Below are 27,226 nucleotides of genomic sequence, written 5' to 3' on the forward strand. Positions count from 1 at the left end.
GTGTTCTCTTCAAGAAGTAATGTTTTTACGTTTTCTCGAGTCTTCACAGTAAGAAAGGGTTCTTTGAATTAAAGGAGATAAGTTGATATGTAAATTTGTACAAATTGATCGAATCCTAATTTTTTTGTCATTTCTGTAGCGATATAAAGATCAGGATCGATTGGGATACTGCAATATAATATCGCCTATAAAAAAAAAAACCGATCAACAAGCCTGAATATTTGGGGAATCCTAATATAATTCTGTAGACGCCCCTCCAATGACCTACACATCTTGATAATTGTAGATCAAGATACAACCTTTGGATACATGAGTATCGATCAAGACTTGATCAGGCACATAGGAGCTCCAACACATTTAATCCAAACGATTTACTCATTCATATTGTCCATTGAATCCCAATCAATGATTGATTAAATTTTTTTTTATCTGTCTAATATATTTTTGGGCATGATTTTTGTTACAACGGTTCTAATAGCGGTTCGAGGCAATTGTTGAAGAATCCTCATAATGAAATGAATTAACTATTAATTAATCATTGCAATTCGTGGTAAATAATTAAAAAAAAATTGTTGGTGTTATATGAATGGGAATTCTAATTACATTTTGTAGTATGAATCATGAATATCTATTATTTCCTTCTTCAAGAACGTGGTTTTCAACAATAAAGTTACCCCGCACGGTACATAATTTATTCCTAAATAATAACCCTTGATCATAGTCAGATCAAACGTATCTCATCTTTGGCTCCTTTTTACATCTCATCATAGTTTTTTTGAAGGAAAACATATAAAAAATAGTTGATGTGAGATGCTGACTCGCTTTTATAATTACGTCATTTGGCCCTTGAGGAAACAGATATATACATATATATTTATATAAATAATTGAGGAGGCCTCACATATGTAGAAACATATAAGGCTAACCCCTTCCTTAGGTCATTTCCTTTCTAAAATATTAATTAAAATATTTGATTCTCCATTTTTTATTTATTGTTATTCTCGTCTGACTAATAGTAGATGTATGGAGGTATTTATTTATTTTGTATACTTATGGAGTTCCCAGCAGAAGGGGATTACGTAAATAAATAAATATATGTTCTTCTAAATATACAGGGTACAGAAGCTATCTGTGACGCGAAAATGAAAACTCAGGTTTATTTTGTTTCCTAACTCATGGTGTATGTTTTAATATATCGAAATAACTAATATCATTCAATATTCATTAATTATTGAATTAGTAAGGGGTCAGATTTCAATGGACCCCCCAGTATATACGTGGTATACACAAGCTATCTGTTCTACATAAGGGATATTTTTTAAAACGCAGTTTTCTCTCCAACGAGTAATCAAATTAATAAAATAAAATTAGATTGTGAGAGCTTGATGGATTTTTTTTTTTTTCTATAAAAATGATAGAAAAAAACAGTTTAAGCTAAGCAATGACGTCATAAGTGAGTTTTGTATACACTTGTATGTTGATTTTATATGTACCTTATTCTTAAGCGTAAATGAAGGCATTCAAGTGAAAATAAAGTATTATTTATTTACATTTAAGTAAGTTTTAACTTTAATTGAGAGGCTTGTTAAACGAATATTAATCATAAATACAGGACTTTAATTTTGAAAGTGTAATATATGACGGTTCTAATACTATTTAAGCTAAGCAATGACGTCATAAGTGAGTTTTGTATACACTTGTATGTTACTTTTATATGTACCTTATTCTTAAGCGTAAATAAAGGCATTCAAGTGAAAATAAAGTATTATTTATTTACATTTAAGTAAGTTTTTATCTTTAATTGAGAGGCTTGTTAAACGAATATTAATCATAAATACAGGACTTTAATTTTGAAAATGTAATATATGACGGTTCTAAGTTTACTTCTAACACACTTTAGATAATGAAATATTTTTGCAACGTTCTCTAAAAGATTTATTACTAAATATTTTAACTTATTGTAAAAAAAAGTATATTTAATATGAAGCGTTTTGAACGGTGCTATGGGGGATTCTGTTCCATCAAGTCAATAAAAAAAGCCAAAACGAGAAAAAAATATGTTTCCTTTGGTAAGACCGGGACTTTTAGCCCGTGTACTTTATTATTATATAGCCACGCTACTGGGCATGAATAGTATGAAGTGAAAAGGGGCCCTCTTTCTAACCTAATCTAAGTAGAGTATATATGTAGACTATTTACCTATGGAAATACACTCCTTAAAAAGTAAAAAGTACGTCATATACCTATATAGTATTTCTTCAAAGAACGGACCGGAAATTGGTTTGCCTCCCTCCCTCTCTGTTTTCTCTCTTTACTCCTTCTAAAATGTCTTGGAAATAAAGAATATCTAAGATAGATCAAAAGTACATATCCACTTGATATTCACCAAATTGAAAAAAAACTCTCTCTTGCAGAAACTCGGATGTAAAGAAAAAAACAAAATATTTCTTTATAAATATTGAATATAAAATTAATAGGATATTTATTACAAATTTAACATGAATGTCTGATAGAGGAAATGCTCTAAATAAAAGCTTAGCCTACGTATTTGCTCTGATTTGTCCAAATCAAGGACTTTTCGTTGGATGATGATGATGATTACTTCCTTGCAAGTGATGCAGAAGCACGTAACCAAATTTTTAAAGGCCGCCTACGACATACTCAAATATGTATTTATTTTTCTTCTTGTTTGATAGTATACATATATTATTAAAGGGTAAAGGCGTGTCAATGACGTTTTGCAAAACTGCAAAATTCATTTCTCCTTTAGTTATGTATAGAATTGTATATAATATAATCTTAATGCGTGCTATATTTTTTTGGTTATCTGAAGAGGTTTTATTTTATTTCAAGGATTGTTATCATTATTATTTAAACTTTGAGAATACAGTGGCATCCGCAGAGGGTGGACTGGAGGGGATGCATCTCACCCCCCAAAAAAAAAAAAAAAAAAATAAATTTTTTTTCTTCAAAAAATTAAATTTTCTTCGAATTATTAAGGAATTTTTATAAAATAAGCAAGTAATTTTGTGTTGAATATCAATTACGATAATTTTCCGTGAAAAAAAAAAATTGTAACTCTTCAAATGTTTTTCAATAACAATATTTACTAATATGATTAAACATTTAGATGTAAAGGGATTAAAACAAGATGCTTTATATTCAAAATCTGATAGATATATTACAAATTCAATTTTCCCGCACGGAATAATATTGTAATATATTGTCACGCAACCTAACTAGATTATTTTATAAAAATTTCTTAATAAATAAAAAAACAAAATTGACCAAAAATCAATCAAAATAGACCTTTTCTAAATGGAATTTTTATTAAATTAATATGTAAGGTCTATTCTATAACTTCAGCAATTATATAAAGCACTTGAAGAAAAAATAAAAAAGATATTTGCTTCTAGGCAAGGAAATTCATTTTACTAAATTTTTTAATGGTTATATACATTTTTTATTAATTGCCATCAAGATAAATTAGTAAATAATTTGTTTTTAAATACTAAATATTTGTATCAATCTGTTATTTACTTTGATTTTGATTTATATAGGTCTTTCATGCAAAAATATGGCACTGAATCATAGTTATACTCTATAAAAATGATTTTTTTAAAAAGGCTTTAAAAGCCAAACCTGTAGAGGTTGAAAGTTTTAATGGTCATTTTCGTGTTTTACGGCTTTAATAACAAAAATCAATGTGGGTTTCAGCCTGCAGGTAAAAATGTTGTTGCATGGTGTTATTGATTACTAGCAGCAGTAATTCAGTTATTAGGCGTCTATTAATTTGCCTTTAACTATTTTCCCTCACGACATTTCCATACACCATTTTACCTCAAGGATACTTCCCCTTAAAACCATTTTGTTTTAAGAATATTTCGCCTCAATATATAAATAAATAAGATTTATACGTCGTATTTTTTAATTTTTAGTTAAAACATATGTTTCCATGGAATTTATGAATCAAAATATGTAATTTCTATAACATACAACGCATTTAATGGTTGTTTTCTATTAGAAAAATGAGTGAATCATGGCCCAAATTTTCACCAACAAAATCTCATTATGTAATGACTTCGAACATCTGGACCGGTCAAGTGTATTATTTTCCAAAAAGCGTTTCTAGTATACCTTTCTCACACAAAGACAACTCCTTATCGTAGAATCCGTGTGACCAATCATCAACGACTTTTTTCCAAACCTAATACTATGGCGAAATATCCTTGAGGCAAAATGGTTTACGGCAAAATTACGGGGCACCACTTTTTATAGTTATATTTGTCAGCAGATATGTCGTCGAACAAAGTTGCCAACATATACTATCTCAGGGGCGCCCACAGGACTTTTTTCCTTTTTTCTCACAAGGAATCGCCTTTTTTTTTTAAGCAGAGGAATCCTAAATAAAGAAAAAAAATATCCTCTATATAACTTTTTTTTTTGTTTCGAAGAAAGTCCTTCAAATTTTTTATTTAGATCTTTATTTATAAAGGAAAATCAAATATTTTTTATATAGTAAACACATTTTTTAAATTGATTTTTTGGGGGAGGAGGTTATTTTTTTATCCATAGAAGTGATTTCTCCATTTTGGGAGAGCTAGAGCCCTCCCCCGTGCAGACACCCTTATTTCTTTTGGATGTACACTCATGAGGATGTAATCACCTTTTTTACATCCCTAGTTTAAATCCCCATTTAAATGATAAAAGGTTTGTAACACCCAGTAGATGTCTTTTTTATAAGAAAAGACAAAAAAAAAAAAAAAGAAAACTCCACTCATGAGTGAGTAAATAAAGAAAGAAGTAATTATGTGGAATAACCATTCAAGAGGAAGATGGAGGAAAAGGAAGAACGATAAGAAAAAAAGAAAAAAAGGACATAAGAAAAAGTGGGTAGAAAAAAGAAAATTTGTGTGTATAAGGGAAAGAACCACCAGTTGATTCATTCATTTCTTAAGCTCCCTTCTTCATCATCATCATACAACGCGAGAATTATATATAAATAAAAACATCCCTTTCTCGCTCAGAGACAATCTGTCAGTGAGAGCAAAGGAGGCATGCTAAAAATGCAATCTACTTAATTAAATAACTATAGTAAATATTATTCATGATGATCCTACTTATTAATTATAATTATACACATATGTAGACTATAATATTATATTCTTGACAAGATGTTGTACAATTTTCCCCCACCCCATAGAAAGTTTGGGTCTAAAAATCGTAGAGCCTAGGGGTCCACGGGGAGAGGACTGGAAGGGATGTAGCCCCCCCCCCGCCCTCGCCCCAAAATTAAGAGAATTATTCTTTTTACTAGAAAATTTAATTTTCTGTGTGGTGCTATGGATTATTGATTTTTTTTTCTTCATGAAATGGAATATTTAAATTTTTTTTTTTGTAAACAGCTGTGGGATTTTTAATTTTTTCTCAATTTTTTTTTTGTGAGTACCTGAAAATTTAAAATTTTTATTTACAAAAAAACTAACTTTTTGAGAATAGCGATTAATTTGAAAAATATTATTTCAAAAAATTTAATATTTAAAATTTAATGTAAATATTTTTTGAATTTTTGTCAACAGCATTAACAGGATTAATGAAATTTTTTTCTAAAAATTTATTTTTTGTGAACAGCTGTAGATTTTTGTGAGTAGCTGATAATTAAAAATATTTTTTACAAAAAAACTAAGTTTTTGAGAATAGCGATTAATTTTATATTTAAAATTTAATTTAAGTAATTTTTAAATTTTTGTCAACAGCTCTGGATTAATGAATTTTTTTTCTAAAAAAGTTATTTTTTGTGAACAGCTGTAGATTTTTTGTGAGTAGCTGAAAATTTAAAAATATTTTTTACAAAAAAACTAACTTTTTGAGAATAGCAATTAATTTGAAAAATATTATTTCAAAAAATTTTATATTTAAAATTTAATTTAAGTAATTTTTGAATTTTTGTCAACAGCTCTGGATTAATGATTTTTTTTTCTAAAAGTTTTTTTTTTTGAACAGCTGTTGATTTTTCCTTTATTTTTTTTTGTGAACAGCTGTAGATTTTATAATTTTTTTCAAAAATATTACATTTATTGAGAATGGCTATGGATTTTTGAAATTTTTTTCTACAAAAATTTAATTTATTCCAATAGCTGTGGATTTTGGATTTTTTTTTGCCCCATAACTGATGAGGCCACATATAAAGTTATGTTTTTTTAGTTTTTATTTTAATAAATAACTAGTGTAGCAATAAAAGACATCCATCTCAAAATTCAGGTCCATTTGTTGAAAATGAAATGAAAGTCTATTATTGCTGGCAATATATATGAGCCAACCAGGAATAAATTGTCTCTTGAGCATGGGGAGGAGGTAACTTTTTAACGAATTTGATTTCCCAATTATTTACGATCATCATTTTGTGATTTATATATCTGTTTTCTCGTATTATTCAAAGAAAGATAAACATTAAAAAAAAAAAAGTAATTCATTTTGTCATTTGCTAATGTCATTCCTCAAAATACACAATATTAATAAGTAATCGGAATTGTTCTCGGAATCGTTTATAAAGATGATAACTGAATCGGGATTTTTTTAGTATCGGTGCATCCCTAGTAAACATCCTATTTGTACAACACATTTATCAGAATAAGTAGGGGTGTCCATACATAGGGGTTGATCTCGAGGGTCTTTAGCCCCCCAGACAAATTTAGGAATGTTTGTTTTACTAGAGTTTTTATGGTCAGTATGAAAAATTTTAGGCGAAAAAATTTGTAAAATTTTTTTTTCTTTAAAAAAATTTATTCGGTTAAATTATGCGGAACAGCAAAAAATTAAATATTATAACTTTTTTCCAAAAAAAATAATTTTTTGATGAATATCCATAGATTTTTGAATAGATTGGGATCTTTAATTTTTTCTTGTAAACAACCCTGGATTTTTGAAATTTTTTTTGTCAACAACTGTAGATTTTGGAAACTTTTTTTAAATAGCTATGAATTTTTGAAATTTTTTATCGGGAAACATTAATACTTGATTTTTTCTTTTTTTTTTTCTTCAAAAAATGTAATCTTTCAAACTTTTTGTGAATATCTATGGATTTTTGTAAACTTTTTAAATAATGTTGAGTAATTTTTCAAAAAAATTCCAAAAACTAAGCCCCCACCAAAAAAAAAAAGTAAAATTCTGCGGACGCTCCTGATAGGCGATAAATCATTGCATAGAAGACAAAAAAAAAAAAAAAAGGTCTATATATTGAGATCGAAAAAATCTGCTCACAAATTAGAAACTATTAAATTAGGGGTCTGAGGGTAAGAAATATCGCTCCAAATAGGTATAGAAGAAAGCACATAAAACTGAACCGAAAAAAAAAATCATTGACAGAGTTTGAACACTATTAGCTAGCAGCAATAAAAACAAAAAGAAGATTCAAAACCCTTTGTGTAAAGACAGTGATTGATGGATGATTGTTCCATCAATCGTTGTATGAGAAAGAGAGAGAGAGAGATATGAAATAAATTCCTAATTATTTAACCATAATAGATATTCTAACTACAATGAAATCCTAGACATTTATTTTATAACAACAAAGTTAGGAATGCTAAACGGCCAACAATTGGCTGTATTCGTCGCCAATAGATACTTTATTACATAACAAGACATTTGATTAATGAAAGATTTTAAAGAGGAACAGGGTTCTGTCTCATGATGTATGTATGTGTATATATAAATAATGATGTTTATTAGGAATAAGTCCTCCTGTAGTATTTGGTTACTTATAATGGAGACATTGCCTGCCAGGTGATCAAGGAAGACGTTTAAACCAAAAAAAAAAAAAAAAGAACTAGATGATGGCACCGTTATTGCAAGACTTTGAGACGTAGGATATGATATTATTTTCACAGTATGTAAACGATTTACATTACGTTGATCTAATACATTTTTATACACTAATAAATGAATAAAAAAAAAAGGATATTTTGTGCCAAATATGTGTAAAAATCGTTCTTCATTTCTTATATATATTATTTGCCTTAATAAACCATCGACATTTTTAATGAAGGACCCCTCCTTCTGTAGTAACAGGCAAGATATATATACAAATATATTATAATAGATATAAAGGACCTACCTTGTTCTTGGCAAATACATAGCTCCATCGATAAAGGCTGACCCACATAGAAGAATATACCAGCAGGTTGAATAGTCTCCTCGCCTGAAAGGACAAGAAAAAGTATAAGAAATCACCAGATTCTAAATGAAAGATGGGTACTATGTTAGTTTTATGAAATAAACGAGTATATTAGGGTTAAACCATCATGTAATCGGGCTCCCTAAAATTTTCCATTTAATGTATTGTACCTATTCCTGTGCAAGAAAAACAGATTTTGACTAAACATACAACCCCTCATACGCTATGACGTCAATATTAAAAAGCGTGGTGGTAGTCAAACATCAGTCTTATATGCGTTATGGTATGGACTTGTATTTCTATTAACCTTGGAGTACATTAATAATGAATTCACTGAACGTCAATACATCAATAGAAAGGAATATTATGTACACAACACATGGGCTGAAAAGTCATTCAGAGTTTCACACATAGATGGCTCTATTTCTTTTTAGTTAACCTCATTTTCAGTGTGTACCAACCTTCAAAAGACAGTTGTTAAAATTTCATGGTAATATGTTCTTTATTTTGTGAGTGAATTTGATAAGTGTGAGCCTACTTTGTTATTTCCAAATTAATGGACAAAAAACAATTTTTTCGTGTTTTGATTTTATGCTGCTTCTAGATAGGAATAAATACTGTTTAAGCTAAGCTAAGATATGCCTTAAAAAGGTTACTATGGGGATTCCATCCCATAAAACAAAAAATAAAGAAAGATTATAATTAAAAAAAAAAACAACCAATTTTGTACGAAAAAAACAGCCACAAATGTATGTTCTTTGTTAAGCTGGAGCCTTGTTCAGTCTATTTGTTAATTAATTCACCAAACCTCGATAAGTATATATTATATGATTAAGTAAACGAGGAGAATGTTTGCACTTAGAATCAACTACAGTGTAGTATACACTATGTAGGATAGAATCATTCAATCGAATATAATGTTCAAAAATGTAATACATATTTATATTGTTTAAAATAACCATGTAAAAGGGTTTAAAATAATGATAATAAACTTTTTCAAGGTTGGATGTCAGCATTTAATATTGAACATACTCTTACCATTGCTATTATAATGATAAGTATATTGTTATTATTATTATCAAAAAGCACAAACATAAATAAAGTAAGCAATTAGCTGGTTAATGAATTAAATGGACGCATCATACATATGGAACAATATTGGAATGTAATTATTATTTGTATTTTTAAATTTAAAACAAAATACAAAAGTATTAAACACTTTAAAATATAAGATATTTTAATAGTATTGATGTACAAGAATAGCTACTAGATCTACCCAATCAAAATCTGACAAGACCTCAAATTTTAAACACTTACCGTAGGGAGCCCAAAAGTGTCAAAAAAGAGTTCAAAAGGACTCAAAAGACTCATTCAAAACTTATTAAAGAGTCTTGCCTCGGAGAAGATGGGCTCCTTTAATTACTGGTCTCACAAGACTCTTCCCAAACCACTTTTTTATAGCTCTCTGTACAATCTGGATTGAAACCACATGATCTCTTGGATGAGCTCTCATTGACTTGAGGGGATTGGCCTGGGCTGTTTTCTTTAACTTTTCGCGGTCCAGTTGGACCTTTTTGAGAGAGATTTTCTTCCTTTTCAACGTTTTGGACTTGCTGACGGCTTAGACTGTGGTACTGGGGACGCTCAACTGCTTGGAGTGCGAAAATGGAAATTCGTCGATCACGTTCAACTGTCATTTTCTCGACTTGTTCGTAAGTTAGAGAGCTCATGTTTGGTTTGTTTTGTGACTTATTTTTTATGATTTAATATAACTGGAAATATTAATTCATTTCAATCACTTAACCCTCATTAATTATTGAATTAATAAAGCTTCAGATTTCAATGAAATATCCGGTAGAATAAGTCGATTTTTTTCCCCCCTAATAATAATTCAAAACACTCCGTGGTATAATTAAGGAATTTTTACCTCTTAATAGAACATTTTTGGTCAGAATGAAAAATTCTGAGCAAATATTTTTTTTTTTTGAAAGATTTGTTTTCTTAAAAGAAAGGTAAATCTGGCAAATTAAGCAATAATTTTTGAACTTTTTTTCCATAAATATAAAATATTTGATTATTTTTTTTCTGAAAAATGTAATATTGATTTTCTTTTTAATAGTATGCCTTTTTGTTTTCTTCAAAAAAGCAACCCACCATTGAAATGTATTTCTGTGGACACTTCTGACAAATAACTATACAACCTATAACAACTATACACGAGGTGAAAAATGATAAAGTTACTCGTCATTTTGCTCTGACATCTTAAAAAAGGCATCTTGTAGGGGATTCTCTCACTTTCTTTAATAGCTTTGTCCATGGTTATAAGAGCAAGAATGTAAGAGGTTGACTGAGCTTTAGTCTAAGTAGTACACAATTTCCTCAATGAAAAACCCCCAAGAACAAAATCAAAACAAGCTCCTACATAAGTAATAACAATCACAACTATTTAATTTGTTCATGAATCGTCAAGAAACAAGACAAAAACAATAATAATAACAATGACGAGGTCTCAAGGTTGTTTGTATTATACCTATATATTATTATGTAATGCTCAAAAAGATCTTCACTTTCCGAGTTTCCTTCTTCCTTCCTCATTTATCTTCCCCTTGATGTAAAAATGAAATTAGTGTAGTACATACATAGGTTGGTAGGGGCGTAACTAGACCTTAGCACTAGAGATAGGACGGGTCTTGGACCCGGATATGAATAACTGGGTACAGTTTAAGTAGACTTGTACTCTCTCTTAAAATCTGGACTGGCTTCGGGTACATAAAACTATTAGGAGTAAAACAAAAATTCAAAGGATTTTCCGGATCTTAAAAAGCTAAAATACGATTATTGCTTAATACTTAATCCTAGTTATAAAATAAGATTTCCTATATATCAAACATACACTTTATTATCTTGAATAGTGATTGGAGCGATATCTACATAAACAGTTGTAGTCTGGTTATTCCACATGACTTTATCTCAAATTTCGTTGCTTTGATTACATCACACAACTTCCCCCCCTAAACAAAAAGAAAGGGTTCAAAATCAGTTGGTAGTCAGACCGTTTTTCTTAAATATGGAACTATGTTCAATGATTGTTTAGAACTGCTGCAAATCAACGTTCATAATATTGATTATGAGAAAAAAAGCAAAAACATACACAGCTTAACACAAAATACTCTGGAGTTTTTTGTGTTAGCGAGGTAACGCCATGAAAATAACCACTTAAATGGTCACTATATTTGGTTGTTGCCGTTCAAATTTTATTTTCCTAGTATCAGTGTTCTTAACATTAATTGGTTGGATAGTTCTGATTAAACCGTGAATAGTTACCGACTATTATTAAGTAATAATTCCATAGTTGGAAAAATTGGTAAACTACCAACTGAGGTATTCCCACTTGAGGGGAATTTAAAAAAGAAATTGATTAAAAAAAAGCCACATATATCATTTTTTTCTCCGCTCCTTCAAGAGGGTGGGGGGAAGCTGAGCTACATTCCATGTTTCTAGAATTCAATGATAGAAGCCACAAGTTGGGAATAAGTTTTATCTAAATTTCAGCTCTTAACAAACGAGGATGTAGTTGTGGAGATATGTAGAAAATAAAAGTAATGACGAGGTAATCGTTCCATGAGAGTCAGCCTTTCCACTGGCGTCAACAATTGCATCATAATTGAACGAGCCCCCCTCTTTCGTGACTAAAAGTTGATACTAATAATACAAAAAGTGAATAAATAACACATAAATCTTGATTAAACTTCATCAAATGGATTTAATGATATATATAAATAAAAAGACTTGTATTGAGTGTGCCAACGATGAACAATGATATTTAATTATAATCAAAGCAATATGTACTCAAAATGGCTAGAATTCTACAATTATATTATTTGTTTTGGATCGAGTAGGGACAAAAATATAGTATAATTTGACCAAAAATATCTTATTTTTTCTGTTATAAGAGTCAATTTTGATCTACCATATGCAAATAACATTGTATATTGTAGGTCAGCTATTAATCAAACTAGGCATGAAAGGGATAGATTATTGATAGTAGGTAAATATTTCAATCCTTATATTTGTTAGTCCCATTTTGAGAGCAAATAGCTGACTATTTTTCTTAATATTAATGACCGAAGGGATTTCAGTGTGTTAACTAACTGGGCTGTGAAGCCTCTCCCAAAAATGGCCAACATACACAATGCCGACGTCACGTGAAAATTATATATATAGGGAGTTAATTTTTGTCCTTCTTTGGGATATATATATTTTTTTTTTTGACAATCATTCAATCAATTCAATTAACTCACCTATTGTAAAGAAACCCCCTAATAAGAAGGTCTAACTCTGAACAGTCCAAACTTGTTCAAACTCAGGGATCTTCCTACCAAACCTCTTTTGTTAGTAGCTGTATACTCCAAAAAAAACTGTCATATTCTCTACATATAAAAAAATATTTATTTCTCTCTCTGCAAAAGGCTGGTTTATTTTTCAACTTTTTTCGAATTTCGATTACGGTTAGTTTGCAAAAGTGGTCATGTCGTCAGATGATAACCTATGAAAAAAATTATTGCTCACCGATGTCATCTTTATGTAGCACATCTCGGTCAAAGTTGAAAGGGAAACAAAAACTATTAATTTCGTCAATAATGATTAAAATACTGCATTTATTAACTATGATGGACATTATCCTAACTTATACAATACATGAATAAAGTTTTTATATTATATATAAAGCTACCCTATGGACCATAAAGAGAGAATGATATAGTTTTTTTGTTTGTTTTTTATCTTTCCTTTCTGAAACAGAAAAAAAAAGTAAATGCACCATTCTTGGATCATCAAATTTTTTGATCCATAGGACAATTTCAAACAAAAAGCCTTATACAACACTTTTTATACGTAAAAAAAATGTCAATCAAAATTATTCACTGAATAACAACTAAAAAAATATTTTAAGTAGCTACATTCACTAATTACAGATCATTTGATAAAGAATACTGACCCACAGACGACCAATGCAATTTTGGAAGGGTAGTTTTCAAGCCATATCACAACTTTTCCACACTAGCCGTATCAAAATTGGAAAAAGTTGAAAATCAAACCGCTCTAATGTACAAGTCCTTCATAAAACCGGTCATTTCATGAATTTATCCACAATAAATCCCCATTCCTAGAAGGATGTAAAAAAAAAAAGAACATGTCCGGAGAAAGGAGCACTGTTGGAATGCACCCCTGATAAACTCAGGAATCATGGTTTTTCCAACATGGGGGTTTGAAGGGATACACGGGCTACACTCTGGCTACGCCACAATAGGTTCACAATCACCATATTTTGAGGTGGTAGTGGTGGAAGAGGATGATAAGGTTTGTTTCCAAGTCTACTTCATTTTAAGCTACAAAAGGTACATTTCCTGTAATTCTTCTTTCTTCCTCGCAGATGGGTTAATTTCTATTATGAATTCAAGGACATACTCTCCCCCCATTAAATACCCCCCGACAGGGACCACTACCCAACAATTTCTTTATTAGTTCACTCTCCCTCTATCTCTTCCCTCAGAGTAGTGTACAACATTCAATAACTCCTAGGTAATGTCAGAGAATACGACACCATTAATCAATTCCTTACTTCAATAACATACACAAATGACAATTTATTTTGTTATCAGCTATCCATATGTCCTCACATATTTACTTTACTTGTATTGTGACACTTTTCCTCCAGAAAAAAAAAATAAGAAGCCTCAAATCCTATAGTAATTAGCCTAATAAGTCAATCAGACCAACTACTATTTATCAATGAAGTACTCCATTCTAGTATTGTCATATAATTTCTCCACTATTCAAATATTACTAACTTATATTTTATTAAAAGCGTATATATACGCCATCATTTATACATGATGGCCAAAATTTCTTCATAGAAATAGTAAAACGGCCAAAATATTTATATACATACATATACAACGCCTACGAGGGATCAACAAGATTCCTGTCCTTTTGGAAAAGGAGCAATGAAGTATAGTATTCTTAGTACTTGGTTGATTGTTCAAAAAGAATACATTATAAAATGGCCATTATGTATCATGTGAGACGAAGGAATCGACAGCTGACAACAAAATTCAAAGGATATTTTTGTGTTAGCGAGGTTACACAGTGTCCCCCCTCTATTCAGTGTTCTGAACATTGATTGGTTAAATATGAGCAAGTCATGGGATCTTCAGATTTTGTAGGATCTTCACAGGATTGATTATATATACAGGGAGCGGGGATCAAATTGTCGCCTACTTTAAACCTTGATAACTTGAAGACGACATTATCAAATGAAAAACCGGAAAAATTGTTAAGCTCTGTGCAATTATGAACAATGATTGAATAAATGTTCCATAGTTGGGTCAACTACTACTACCAAATAATTTTGTACTCATTTCTGTTTCTTTTCCTATGAAAGGTTGCGCGATGAAATAAAGATAACGACGCGTAATAATGTAAATACATCATACAGCTACCAAAATCCCTTGTTCACTACATAATAATTAACTACTCCTTACCTTGAAATACATAGAAATGAGAAAAGCAATCATTAAGTTAACGTGTTTTTGATCACGTATCTAGGATTCTTTTTAATGCATGGGGAGACAGACAAAGATGCTACTACAAAGGCCTTAGGGTGATATAAATATGTAACTATCGTAGATGTGACAATGATAATATATTATGACCAAGGCCTTGGAGAAAATATTTGATCCCTTGACGATTTTGTGACTTTGCCCACTGACAAAGAAAACAACAACAGTGGTGTTTGGATATTTTACCTAAAGGATATTTCGCTTAAATATATAAATTGGTTGATGAGACTTGTGGGTTATTCATGTTACTTTTGGTTCTAATAGATGTTCCTTTGAAAAAATGAGATGCCCCAAAATTTCTATGTATACAGAAGCAAAATCTCACGGTTTAATGAATTTCAACTAAAGACAAAAAAGGTAATAGAATGACTATAATAAGAAAAGCAATAAACACGGGAACGATTCGAAACGAAGGATTGCTAATCACTCCTTTTGATAATAATTATCATACAAGAAAAGACTCATGGATAGACGAACATGCATAATATGGGACAAAGTGTAATTCCATCATTATTCAAACAAAAAAACAAACATTTAATACATTTTAAAAGTACTTAACAAAAATATTTTGAATTAGAAAATTCAAAGGGAACATCAATTTCAACCAAAAATAAACGATAACGACTTATAAACCACATTTATTGATATATTCAGCAAAAATATGCTTGAGGCAAAATGTCCAAAGGGAAAATGGTTTCAGGCAAAATTATCGGGCACTGTATAATTGGAATGCTAAGTTATTTTTTTTAACAACAGGGGCGTCGGCAGAAGTGGGATGGAGTTGCTTCAGCCATTTTTTAGGATTTATTTTATTAAAAAAAAAAGTAATTCGATCAAATTATGGAGTAGGTCAAAAATTAAAATATTTTAAATTAAAAAAAAAAAAAAAAATTCAACCCTCTCCCTCCCTCCAAAGAAAAAAATATAATCATACAGACTACCCTGAAAAGTGAGATACATTATATGAATCCAAAAAAAAAAAAAGGTTTTGAGAAAGAAAAAAGCTGAACGTTAACCCCAAAAACACCATCCCAAAGTTAATAGAAATACAAGGTTATACCATAACGCGTGTACGACTGATGTGTGTATGAGTGGTTGCCTGTTTTGTCAAAATCTGTCTTTTTTGCCTAGCAGTCGGTATGATACATTACATTGAAAATTCTAGCAATAGTGACGTCATAGACTATGATGAGTTGCTTGTTTCGGCATAATCTGTCTGTCTTGCCCAGCAGTCGGTATGATACATCAGATTGAAAATTCTAGCAAGCTGCTTAAATGATGGTCTAACCTTACACCATCCCAACCCTCAAGCATGGTGTGAAGACACTATGTTTTAGTTGTGTTTCCGAGCTAAGACGAAAGAACAAATGTACCATATCGAAGGAAGGATGGAAATCCTTGGCGATGACAACATCCTTCCCTCGGGACAGGGCACTAAAAATAGGTCACGAGGTGGTCTTCCAGCACGTCAATGCTCATAAAACATACGGACAAAGCAACTCAGGAATGGAGTAAAAAAGAAGCACATTAAGGTCATGGAGTGGAAAGTCAATCTCCAAACCTCATTCCCGTGTAAAATCTTTATAAATACTTATTATCTCCACTTTATGTATGTAATAGAGGTGGTCTCTTCAGGGATTTGACACGTATAATGAAAATTCCCCAGAAACTTCTATTTCCCGGTCAATCTCACATTTAATTATTCATATTATAACCTTTCTTATTGTCATATGTGCAAGATATATGTTTTAAGATTCGCATGAGAATATTTAACCTGTGCAAACAATGGTGAACTATGTATGTACATCCACAAAAAGATAATGATATCAAAGCCTGAAGCACTTATGCCAATGAATGTTTAATTAAAACTTCGCCTTCTTACGTAGAAAATATGCATTGAGATCAGTCAGAAATGTATGTTTTCTTCTTGAAATTCCCAATCACTATTATTTACTCTCTCATCCCGGGATTTGCCGGTACGATTGAAATGAGAAATCCTCTTATGTTCACACATACATATATAAATGTTGCTACAAAACCAAAGCAACCAAATTACCATGTGTAGAAAATAGGTTTTGAGAGATTGAATTTCGCTTTTTGAACATTTATATTCCTATTAATAAATAAACAATGTATCTTGTAGTGTAGCATGGCCTGTCAGGGAGACTGAGAGTGTGGTAGGGACACGCTTTAGATCAAGGACATTGCATGTTCAACTATCTCATAATATGAGATAGAAAACATGACATCTATATAATGTATTAGTGTTGAGTTTGATATGAGACCGTTAAGATTTTTAGAGGAGTTTATTCATTTGGTGCTTTGAAAAAGTTAGGTAGTGACTGGGCCTATGTATACTGGGCCTTCAGTTATTATTTACCCATCTTTATTATGCTAATTTTGAGACGTTAGGACTATTTTTTTTTTACAATTTTCCTATGAGCAATGCAGTAGAACACATAATTAGCTGCTGATTGCCAAGAAAAACATTGTGCTAGTCGCCACAATGAGCGCATAATACGAGAAAAAGATTAAGATAGCATGTATGCGTGGAAACATTGTAAGTCGTCTTCCTTGAGTCACCAGTCTTCTTCCAATGATCTTTTGGGACAAATCTGCCGGAGAAGTGCTACTATTTTAATCCTCTTTTCATACTGCGTGCTCATGGTGTGCGACTAGAACAACGTTTTGTATAGCAATCGACAGGTAATTATTTGTTCTACACCATTGCTCAAGAAAAATTAAAAAAAAAGGGTACTCTTAACCTCTCAAAATTTGAATTATAGAGAGGAGTAAATAACAAACAGTTGACCCAGTAATTGAATTTTTTAAGATGTCAATTGTGTTTCAAAATTATCAAATTTGTTAAAATGCCGTCAACTGAAGTTAAACGTCTTGCATATATCATATTTCCACAACTCATGAATAAATAAGTGTAAGGGGAGAAAATTGGGCCATAGATTGAGAGCCAAAAAAATCGGTCCACGATTTGAAAACGCTTAAATTCCAATACACAAACCCAAAGGGCTAAAACAAGCAGCGCTGCAAATAATTATGTCATGCTCACCTATCTAAAATGTATATTAAGAAAAATATAGATACCGTTCAAAGAAATTTTTTGTGCAAATTGATTTAAAAATGCATAATAAAATTAATATAGATGGAGCTCTTACAAAAAACTATCTGTAAGGATGGGATTTGTGTAAGAGGACAAAGAGAAGGCGGGAGCGAAACATTTGGTACTGCTGAACAAATACCCTTGTTATAATCAGCTGCCTGTTTGGAAAGAGAATATGAATTACTGCTATAGAGAAGATAACTTTATTCATTTAAATTAGTGCAGGAAAAATATGTATTATACTTATATTTATACACATATTAATTTTTTATGCATTTAAAAAAAAAATTACACCACACATTGGCGAGATATGTTAACACCCCACAACCTATTAAATAATGAACAAAAAAAAACAGCACATGCATCAACCGTTTTTCGTTTCTAATTGCTAAATTTAGTTTTTCTTTCTTTACACACATCCCATCTTTAAGTATAACTTATTAATTCCTATATTTATCAAAGAGAATAAATTATCAAATAGCCATGACGTATCAAGTGAGACGAAGTAATTTAGAACTGAAAACAAAAAAACATAGGATGTATTTATGTTAACGAGCGCTAACACTGTGAGACAAATTATATATGTAAGTTGTTAATGACGTCTGTTTTGTTTTTAAATGTAAACAAGCCCCTACAATTGCCTAAATTGGGGGAGAAAGTTGGTCTATAGAGTAAGGCGGAAAAATAGGTCCAGCGTTTTAATAACATTCTACGGTCTAAGATTGTGGCATGGATTGAAATAACAGTCCCAATTGCAGACACGAAATCCCTTGAGACCGAAATTAATTCGGTCTTGGGCCGAGTGTCAACCCTAATATATATGTATAATAGAGATATTACGATGAATAGGAGACGGCTAAATATAATAGTAAGGTTAAAATATGTGTCCCACACCCCCATCACCACTTTATATATGTATATAGTTATGTAATGAATATTCCAAGACAACCCAATTGTTAGGTCTGACACACTCAAATAGAAAAATAAAGCAAATAAAAGTACCTGTATAAAATAGTATTGGCGTCATGTTTCTCATAATGTACCATGGTACAAAGGGACCTCAAAGCAGACTCCCTTAGCTTGGAGAGAGCCTCCATTCCTGCTAAATGCGAATGAATGATTTGCAAATCCTAAGACGTTAAAAAAAGGTGGCTTAAATGAATATAATAATCTGATGAATGAACCTACATGATAGTCCCTCTGATGCGGCTCCTTTCTAAGAGATTTTATAAACTGCTGCTCTGAGTAACAACGAAGAAGATATTCTTGATCAATCATTATTTTGAATATATATATCTATATATACTCTGGATTACATTGAATCTGTATTAAGAGTGATTTTTGGTAAAATACATATATATATATATTATGGAGAAGAATGTTTAAGTAAATCTTTTTGTAATTCCCTCTGTTTTCTCCAAGGATCCGAGAGGCTCATATTAAAAAGAAGGTGTGGCATTAATTGGAGCTAGGAGGGCTACCATTTAACACACCTGAAACACATTTAGAAAAGACAAAACTAAGTTTAAAAATGTTGTTTTTTGTATATATGTAAGTAATAGACATAGTAGAAGGTTTAAAAAAAAATCTACGGAAGTTTTCACAATATTTGAGAGGTTGCGTGTGTGACTCCTTATAATCATATGTATAGGGAAAAAAAATTTGAAAGTTGTCTTTGGGCAATATACTATACCTATACCTATAGGGTATAATAGCAACTTATTTTTGCATTCATAATTAATTAATGGGAAATTCTAACATGATACGATGGTATGTTTCATATAACTTAAGTAATATTGATATATATCTAAGATTGGTCACATCGTCAGTTGTATAAACGTAAACACAAACCTTGAAACTATTTAAAAGAACCGGATTTTCGAACAATAATAATATTAAAAAAATATCATTGCATTTTAGGCAAAGTAATAATATAATGGGTACGAAATATGCGGGTTTGCAAACAAACATTAATGCCTTTTCACCAAAGGAAGTATTTAACGGAAGTAGATTAAAATACGTATTTTAATAAATAAAAATATTTGTAAATTAACATTTTTTAGAGAGGTAGGGAGCAACAGGGATAGTTCTGATATATTTTTAATCCGGGAGGAATGACCCGGAATTGATTTGATCCCTACAAGTCAAAACCTGAGACCCATTCGTCCGACAACACCAAAGTAAGTTAAAATGATTTTTTTCAAAATTGGGGTTGGATTACACAATTGACCATGATCGTACATTTATATCCACAAATTTTCTTATTAACCCTTTGGATGTCCCGCAAATTGTACTAAAAGTTCCCAAAATCGATTGTCACAATCGAAGAATCAGAAATTGAAAGATTTATTTGAAAGGAGTGATATCAAGTCCAATATAAGTGTATTAAATCAAATAAAAGTTGATAACTATTGCTAACATTCCTGAGTATTTAAACTCATTTAAACGTATTTATCCCATAAATTTGAAATAAAGTCATTAACATCTTTTTAATATTGAAAAATCACTTTACTTGCTTTTGTGTTGATGCCTCATATATATTTTCGACCTCTTTTGAGCATGAATGACAAATTTGTATTCTTCGACGAATACTTTTTGTCAATTTATATGAATAAATGTTTCTTATTAACCCTTTGGATATCCCCCAAATTGCAAATAAGGAATCCAAAATTAATCGTCACAATAAAAGAATTAAAAATTGATGGATTTTATGACTGAAATGAGATATATCGGATACAATATAAGTTCCTTGAATCAAATAACTGTTCTAAACTATAGCTAAAATTTATGGGTATCTTAAATGATCCCAGTAATTTGAATGATAGATATCCTATAATTAACTCAAATAAGTCTATTAAACAATAGATTGTATTTATATAAGAAGTACAACCATATAAATTAGGATTTTCTATTTGTTTTAGATGAATGTTCAAGATTGTTTTTAAGTTAACGCACCACATATGTTTCTTATTCTATGAGACTATTTAGAGATTATACGAGTAAGTAGTTTTTGCTCTAATTGCATTGAAATGAGACTTTTCAATGTTTGCAACAGTTTCAAAGCCGGTTAAGAAATGTAACATTTAAAAAATCAAATCCAAGTTGGAAATTTATAAAATTAGACTTAATTATATTTTAAAGGTGTTGAATAATAGAGCAAACTATCAGTGTTTTAAGACATAATCAGATTTACATTATAGGTCAGTGATCTGTACTACAAATCGTAGAAAGCGAACTGTCAAACCTAAAATGATTTATCTGAAGCATCAATATGTAAAATTATACCGAAAAATAAAATAAAATAATAGGAGTTAAATTGTAATACTTATTTATTTGGGTTACAATATCTCAAACTTTTCCAAATTTTGACTTTTGAATTTTGATTAAATTATATCAACATATGTGAGAAAAAATCGATAATTTAAAATGAGCTAAACTACATCAAAACACTACTTTCAATCACCAACAATAATATGTATTATATTATTTAACTGGGAAGTAAATATTATAGTTTGATTTTTTGAAAAAAGGGCTTTTCTACGGGTCCCCCTAGTATAACCTTTAGTAACCTTTATTGTACAGATAAACAACATCAATAATTCACGCTAACTAAATCTCCTCATTTAATTAGTAGTACTTGCATTTAATATCCCCCATACTCACTCTTAGTCATTAAGCATAGAAAAGTTTGTGTCATATACATATTGTGAATATCATATAGACTTATAAAATATTGTATGCATTTAAATAACGGAACAAAATACTAATACACCCTCACGCAACTCCTCTTATAGAGAATGACTCCCATTATTATTGCCATTGGTTATATAACTTTAATAAAATTAGTGCAGAATCTGTTTGGCTCCTCATAGTACGAGGAGCCGTTGAGATTTGGGATACACTTTATGAAGAAAACACAACACACAGCTCAAAATACTGTTACAGGGGGTGACTAAACAACTCTGTATAATTAAAAAAACCATTACTTGAGTATATGTATTAGCGAATTCACCGATACTAATAGTAGATTATATCTCCTGTATGACTCGGGAAGGATGAAGAGGGAATGAATGAACAAAGCACAACCAACACAATCTTAATTCTAACACTAAACTAAATGATACTAGGGAGTATATTAGTGTCTCATTTAGGAGTTTCCTCTTGAAGGATTGATAAAGAGCATAAGTTTATGTAGACTTGATAAGGACAAAATTGTATAATATATGTTGGTGTGTTATTATATATCCATTTTCACGTGATAAAGACGAATTTCAAGGTCCTGCATCTTAGTGTTGCTTATTGCAGTGATTCCAAAACTTATTTTAGTCCGACCCTTAAAATATATGGCTAGACTCTGTGCAACCCTTAGACCTCTCATTGCGAAAGGAATATTAAAATTGGGAGTTCATTTAATGCAAATAAATGACTTGAAGGCTTAACCCAGAGCCAAATGATATAAGTTATATTAGAAAATGGATCAAAAATAAATATTTTAATTCTACAAATATAAGAAGAAAAAAGAAATAATCGAATATATTGCAAATATAAATCAGCGATATATGTACAACTTGGAATCAATTATATACTATCAATTCTTCTTTTTTTTTTGTGGTAAATAGAATCAACGTTGAGACTCACAAACAAATAATTTGCAAATAGTTTTACAAACGAATCAAGGCCTAAATATGACGGATCTACACAGTGAACTAAGCAAGCCAATCTATTGTATATTTAATTTTGGACAAAGCAACTCTTGAAGATCATCCACCGCGATCTGTACTTATTTTTTATAAACAAAGTTAATACGGTCTTCTCATATAAAAAAATTGAAGCAAATCATATAAATCTAAAGCTCCTTTAGCCAGCAGAGTGTAATTATTATTCACAAGTCTCCTGAGTTCGTCACATGAAAGTTTGATACTCATTTCTTCCATATCAGTCGACAGATGATAAGCTGTGGTGGTAAAAGAGGCGTATCACATTAATTTTTTTTGTGTCTTCTGTAAAACACTTTTTTAAATGATCCCCAAAAGACTTATAAAAAATATGTCCAATCATCATTATTTAATTTTTATACAACATCATTGTCAATATAAATGATATTCTTCCTTTTTGGAAATCATCTCGTGACCCAAACTTTGGGAACAACTCTTCAATTATTATCATAATTCATCCCCTTAGCAAAAAGCTAACTCAATGAACCAATAGCTTTGGTTTAAATTAACTTGCAAAATAATAGAATACACATCCATATTGATATATTATGGATCTGGACTCTGAGGAAATGATGACTGTGATAAAAAATATACTAACTACACGACGGAAATAAACACTCATACCACTCAATGATGTCAACCAATTGTTTAAGCCTGGATCTAGACCCGAGTGGAAGCTTTTAGCAAGCCTCCTGAAGTCACCGTATACTCAGTAGAGGATCTACGGTCCAGCACGATTGAGATCTCTGATAGCGAATTTCCAAGCACAAATAGCTCCAGAGTAAAAGCTCTGCCTTGTTCCAAAATTTTTGGTAATGACACTCAATATTCCAGGTAGATTTTACTTCTTTTTTTTACAGTCTCTTTATACAATTGTTTAAAATAAGTTATCGAAATATATATATAAAAAAAAGATAAAGGCACACCATTTAAAAAAGTGTTGCATTTTAAACAGAGGGTCTTCTATAAGTATAAATATATACAATTTCCGTGCGTCTTAAATCATCCCAGAGTTTTGAATATAAAGCCTATAATTGACTCCAATATGTCCAAGACATATTGGGGTGTTTGTACTTATCAAGCAAAAAAAATTTAGTTGAGGTTTTTTGTTTGCCTTGACTTTTTTTTATATTGTTTTTATGTTGACGCACACCTATGTAGATGGCAATTTGGCATTTTGCTGGAAGCGTACCATTATTGACGTTAATTAGTTCTCAAAGGCTATGAGAAAACAACTCCAATGGGAAACAACGACACATTACATATAACAAGGCACTTCAAACTTTTTTATTCAAATTGACGCTCTGCATAATTACTTAATGACGATGGTGATGAGCACCTGAGGGATGAGGATGATATAACATAGTCTCTCTCTCTCTCTCTTGAAGTCAACAGCGTTATGATTACATTTAATTATATACATAAAAGAGTTGAAATAACAATCGTGTGAGGAGTAATGACTTCGAGATTCCTTTGTTTCGGTTCAAAACTCGGTATAATAATCCTTATTTTAGTCCCTTTGCATAGTTTAGAACAGGTCTGCGGCCCGCAATTAGATCAATAATAAATTTGAAAAAATAAGAGAATAATAGAGGGCACCATATGCAAACAATAGCGGGGATCGGGCTACTTTTTTCAAAAGAGAAGAAAAAGTCAAGAGCCATCGCCACTAGGAGCGGCAAAATGAGAACACTTGAGTGAGAAAATCGCACTTTTCTGCCAAAATGGGAAGAAGATTACCTACTTCTCCAAAAATTTCAAAGATTTGTTTTTATTTTGACACATTAAACATACATATAGTATGAGTTTTTATTGAGAATCATTTGTAGCACATGTATGTCAAATCCGGTTATTTGAAGTGCGTGGTAAGTCCATTAATAGTGCTGAAAAATATTTGGCCCTATTTATGATGGCTGTTGCCCCTCCCTGGTTTACAATGTTTACCTATATCGATTTCCTGTAATTATGATTCCTAAGCCGGAAAGGAAACCGCCAGGCGTCCACAGGATTATATATGTACATTTATTATTTTATTTAAAGAGGGGGGAAGGCTTTTATTTGAAAAAAAAATTAAGAAATTAAATTTAAAATACTAAATTTATTCGAAATTTTTTTGAAAATTTAATTTTTTTTTTTTTTTTTCTTTTCAAAATCCATAATTATCTTCAAAATTTAAAAAGTCTACAGTTGCTCACAAAAACTTATAAATTTTTTGAAAAAATTTCCAAATGTATTAAATTTTTAGGATTTTTTTTTTCAAAAATCTATAATGATATAAAAGTAATTAAATTTTTGGGAAAAAATCAAAAATCCATAGCTTTTCACAAAAAAATACTTTTTTTGAGAAAAAAATCAAAAATATATGACTGATCACAAAAAATTTCAAAAATTTAATATGTCATATAAATTTTTTTGGAAAAAAAAGTTCAAATATTAAAAATTTTGTAGAAGTATTTTAAAAATCCACAGCTATTTACAGAAAATCCATTTTTTTGGAATTTTTTTGGAAAATTTATCTTAAATTAAATTTTGAGTAAACAGAAAAAAAAAACCCTTTAATTTGATGGGGCTGCAGTCCCTCCAGTCTACCCCAGGCGTACACCCTCGGTTTGAACCAGATCGGGCAACGACGATATAGTTTTGAGTTAAACGATAAAATATTCATAAATTATTTCATAGTTTAGTACTATACTCAGTGGCGTTACTAATCCCTTTTTTAAGTGGGGGATTGATCAGGACAAACCTTCTCGGGGGAAAACTCATCCTTAAAAAACTCAGAATATTTTTTTATGGAACCGTATGGAACAAAGGAAAGCCAATGATGATGTTCAAAGAGCTAAAAACATATGTAATATATCTTCTATAACTTGATTTGTTGGCAGCTAGTGTTTTTAAGAGACTTAAGGCTGTGGTCCGTGTCAAAGGAGGACATATTAAGTACATACTTAATATAAGATGAAGTAAAGAAAAATCCATTATTTTAATGGATTTTTTTTGTTAATGTTCATGAGCAATCAAAGGAGTGCTTAAATGAGGGTCGGACTCGCCGATTTCAATTATTTTATCCACATTTTTGACAAATTGGCTTTGCGCATCTTTGACATCAAAAGTACCGGAACGGAATCGATGAAACCCGAATTGGCCGTGATTTTATTTAAATATATAGCAAAATCCATTTAGCTATAATATTTTCCTTCAACTAATTCATTTTAAATGACCTTTTTGTATGTAATTCGAATGATCAACTTTTCATAAACTTGAAAAAAATTGTTTTTGAATCTAAAAAGCAGAGTAATTTTGATAAAAAAGGCAGGTGCTAGAGCAAATAAATCTGTAAAGTGGCAACTTTGGTTTCTGTAACAGAGTCAACAACACCCTCAACACTATTTACAATTACAGCCACCTGGCTTGCTTTTTCATCTTGTTTGAAGAAAAACTGTCAAATATGTCGACTTTTATCTTTCTTGGTGTTCATCTTTGACAACCCTTACAACAAATTTGAGTCAAACAATCACTAAATTGACTATAAAAGTTTTTTTAGTACAAATTCTACTTTTTCAAACACCTTCTAGCGTAAACAGATCGTAGTTACACAAGCCGTGATACACATTACTAATACAGGCATCTATTGGTAAATTAGTAAATTTATTTTTACTACACCTTTTATGAATCATGTGCACAATTTTTTATACACCTGTTGCAAAAGAAGGTATAAAAGCAATTTATATGGTACGGTAATAAAATAACCTGTAAAAGAAATGGCTAAATGTGGCTGCTAAATAAAGATGTTCTTATACCCTATAAAATAATCTGGATAAAATGATGATGGATTGTGACAAATTGTGCGTTCAAGGATCTCACTTAGGTACTTTGTACAGTTAAAAAAAAGACACACACACACAGATGTACAAAGTCAAATTGTACTTGTGCATACAACATTTGATGTAATTTGAGACCTGAGAATAACGCAGTCGTACAATACATAGGTCGATTTAACAACATACAAATTGAGAAAAATATTAGATGATATTATTTATTATGTAAGGGTTAAATGAATAAATATTTTTACAAGAATCCTTATTATTACCTAAACAAATAACGATTGCCTACTTTTCTTAAAGAAATATGCCTATGCATAGGGTGTACAAGCTCTCCATGCCGCGAAAATGACTTTATTTTCAAACTCAATTGTCTCTCAACCAGTTATCAAATAAAACCAGATTTTGAAAGCTTGATGGACTGATATGTCTTATAAAATCAAATCACCTCTAGCGTCCATTACGGACAATATACAAGACCGAAAACGCAATAAGGTCTTGGCCACAGGGTCCCTCTGTAAATCCTGGAATTCTTCTTGATCTGACCGATAATACCTTCTTTGGTGTTGCAGGGGATTCGGTTGGTTTATTGTTCGATCTCAACCCACACACAAAACGATTAGCTGATTATGATTGGATTCTCGCCCCTCTCCAAATATTCAAACATCCACAGTTGATATGTTGTTTCTCAGAAATAAGCAATACCATATTTCTTATATATTGTTTCAGATTTGGTTATATTTAAAAAAATTAAATGATATTTTTTTTCATTTATGTCTCCA

At 30.7% G+C, this 27,226-nt stretch overlaps 1 protein-coding gene across 6 annotated transcripts in view; it reads right to left on the reverse strand.

Annotated features, from left to right (window-relative positions):
* LOC121124234 (rap guanine nucleotide exchange factor 2) overlaps nucleotides 1-27,226 on the reverse strand; it is a 113,135-nt gene that overhangs the window by 39,884 nt on the left and 46,025 nt on the right. For 2 of the 6 annotated variants that reach the window (XM_040719386.2, XM_040719384.2), the window contains exons 1-4: nucleotides 21,898-22,077; nucleotides 19,100-19,404; nucleotides 18,914-19,041; nucleotides 8,114-8,197 (exon numbers count right to left, since the gene is read on the reverse strand). In XM_040719386.2, the coding sequence (XP_040575320.1) occupies nucleotides 8,114-8,197; nucleotides 18,914-19,041; nucleotides 19,100-19,189 (302 nt within the window). In that variant the 5' untranslated portion in view covers nucleotides 19,190-19,404; nucleotides 21,898-22,077. Of the gene's footprint in view, nucleotides 1-8,113; nucleotides 8,198-18,913; nucleotides 19,042-19,099; nucleotides 19,405-21,897; nucleotides 22,078-27,226 lie in introns of those variants that run through there. The other 4 variants (XM_071891060.1, XM_040719385.2, XM_071891061.1 and 1 more) reach the window with 2 other exon arrangements.

This window comes from Lepeophtheirus salmonis, chromosome 9 (genome assembly GCF_016086655.4).
Source record: "Lepeophtheirus salmonis chromosome 9, UVic_Lsal_1.4, whole genome shotgun sequence".
NCBI lineage: Eukaryota > Metazoa > Arthropoda > Copepoda > Siphonostomatoida > Caligidae > Lepeophtheirus > Lepeophtheirus salmonis.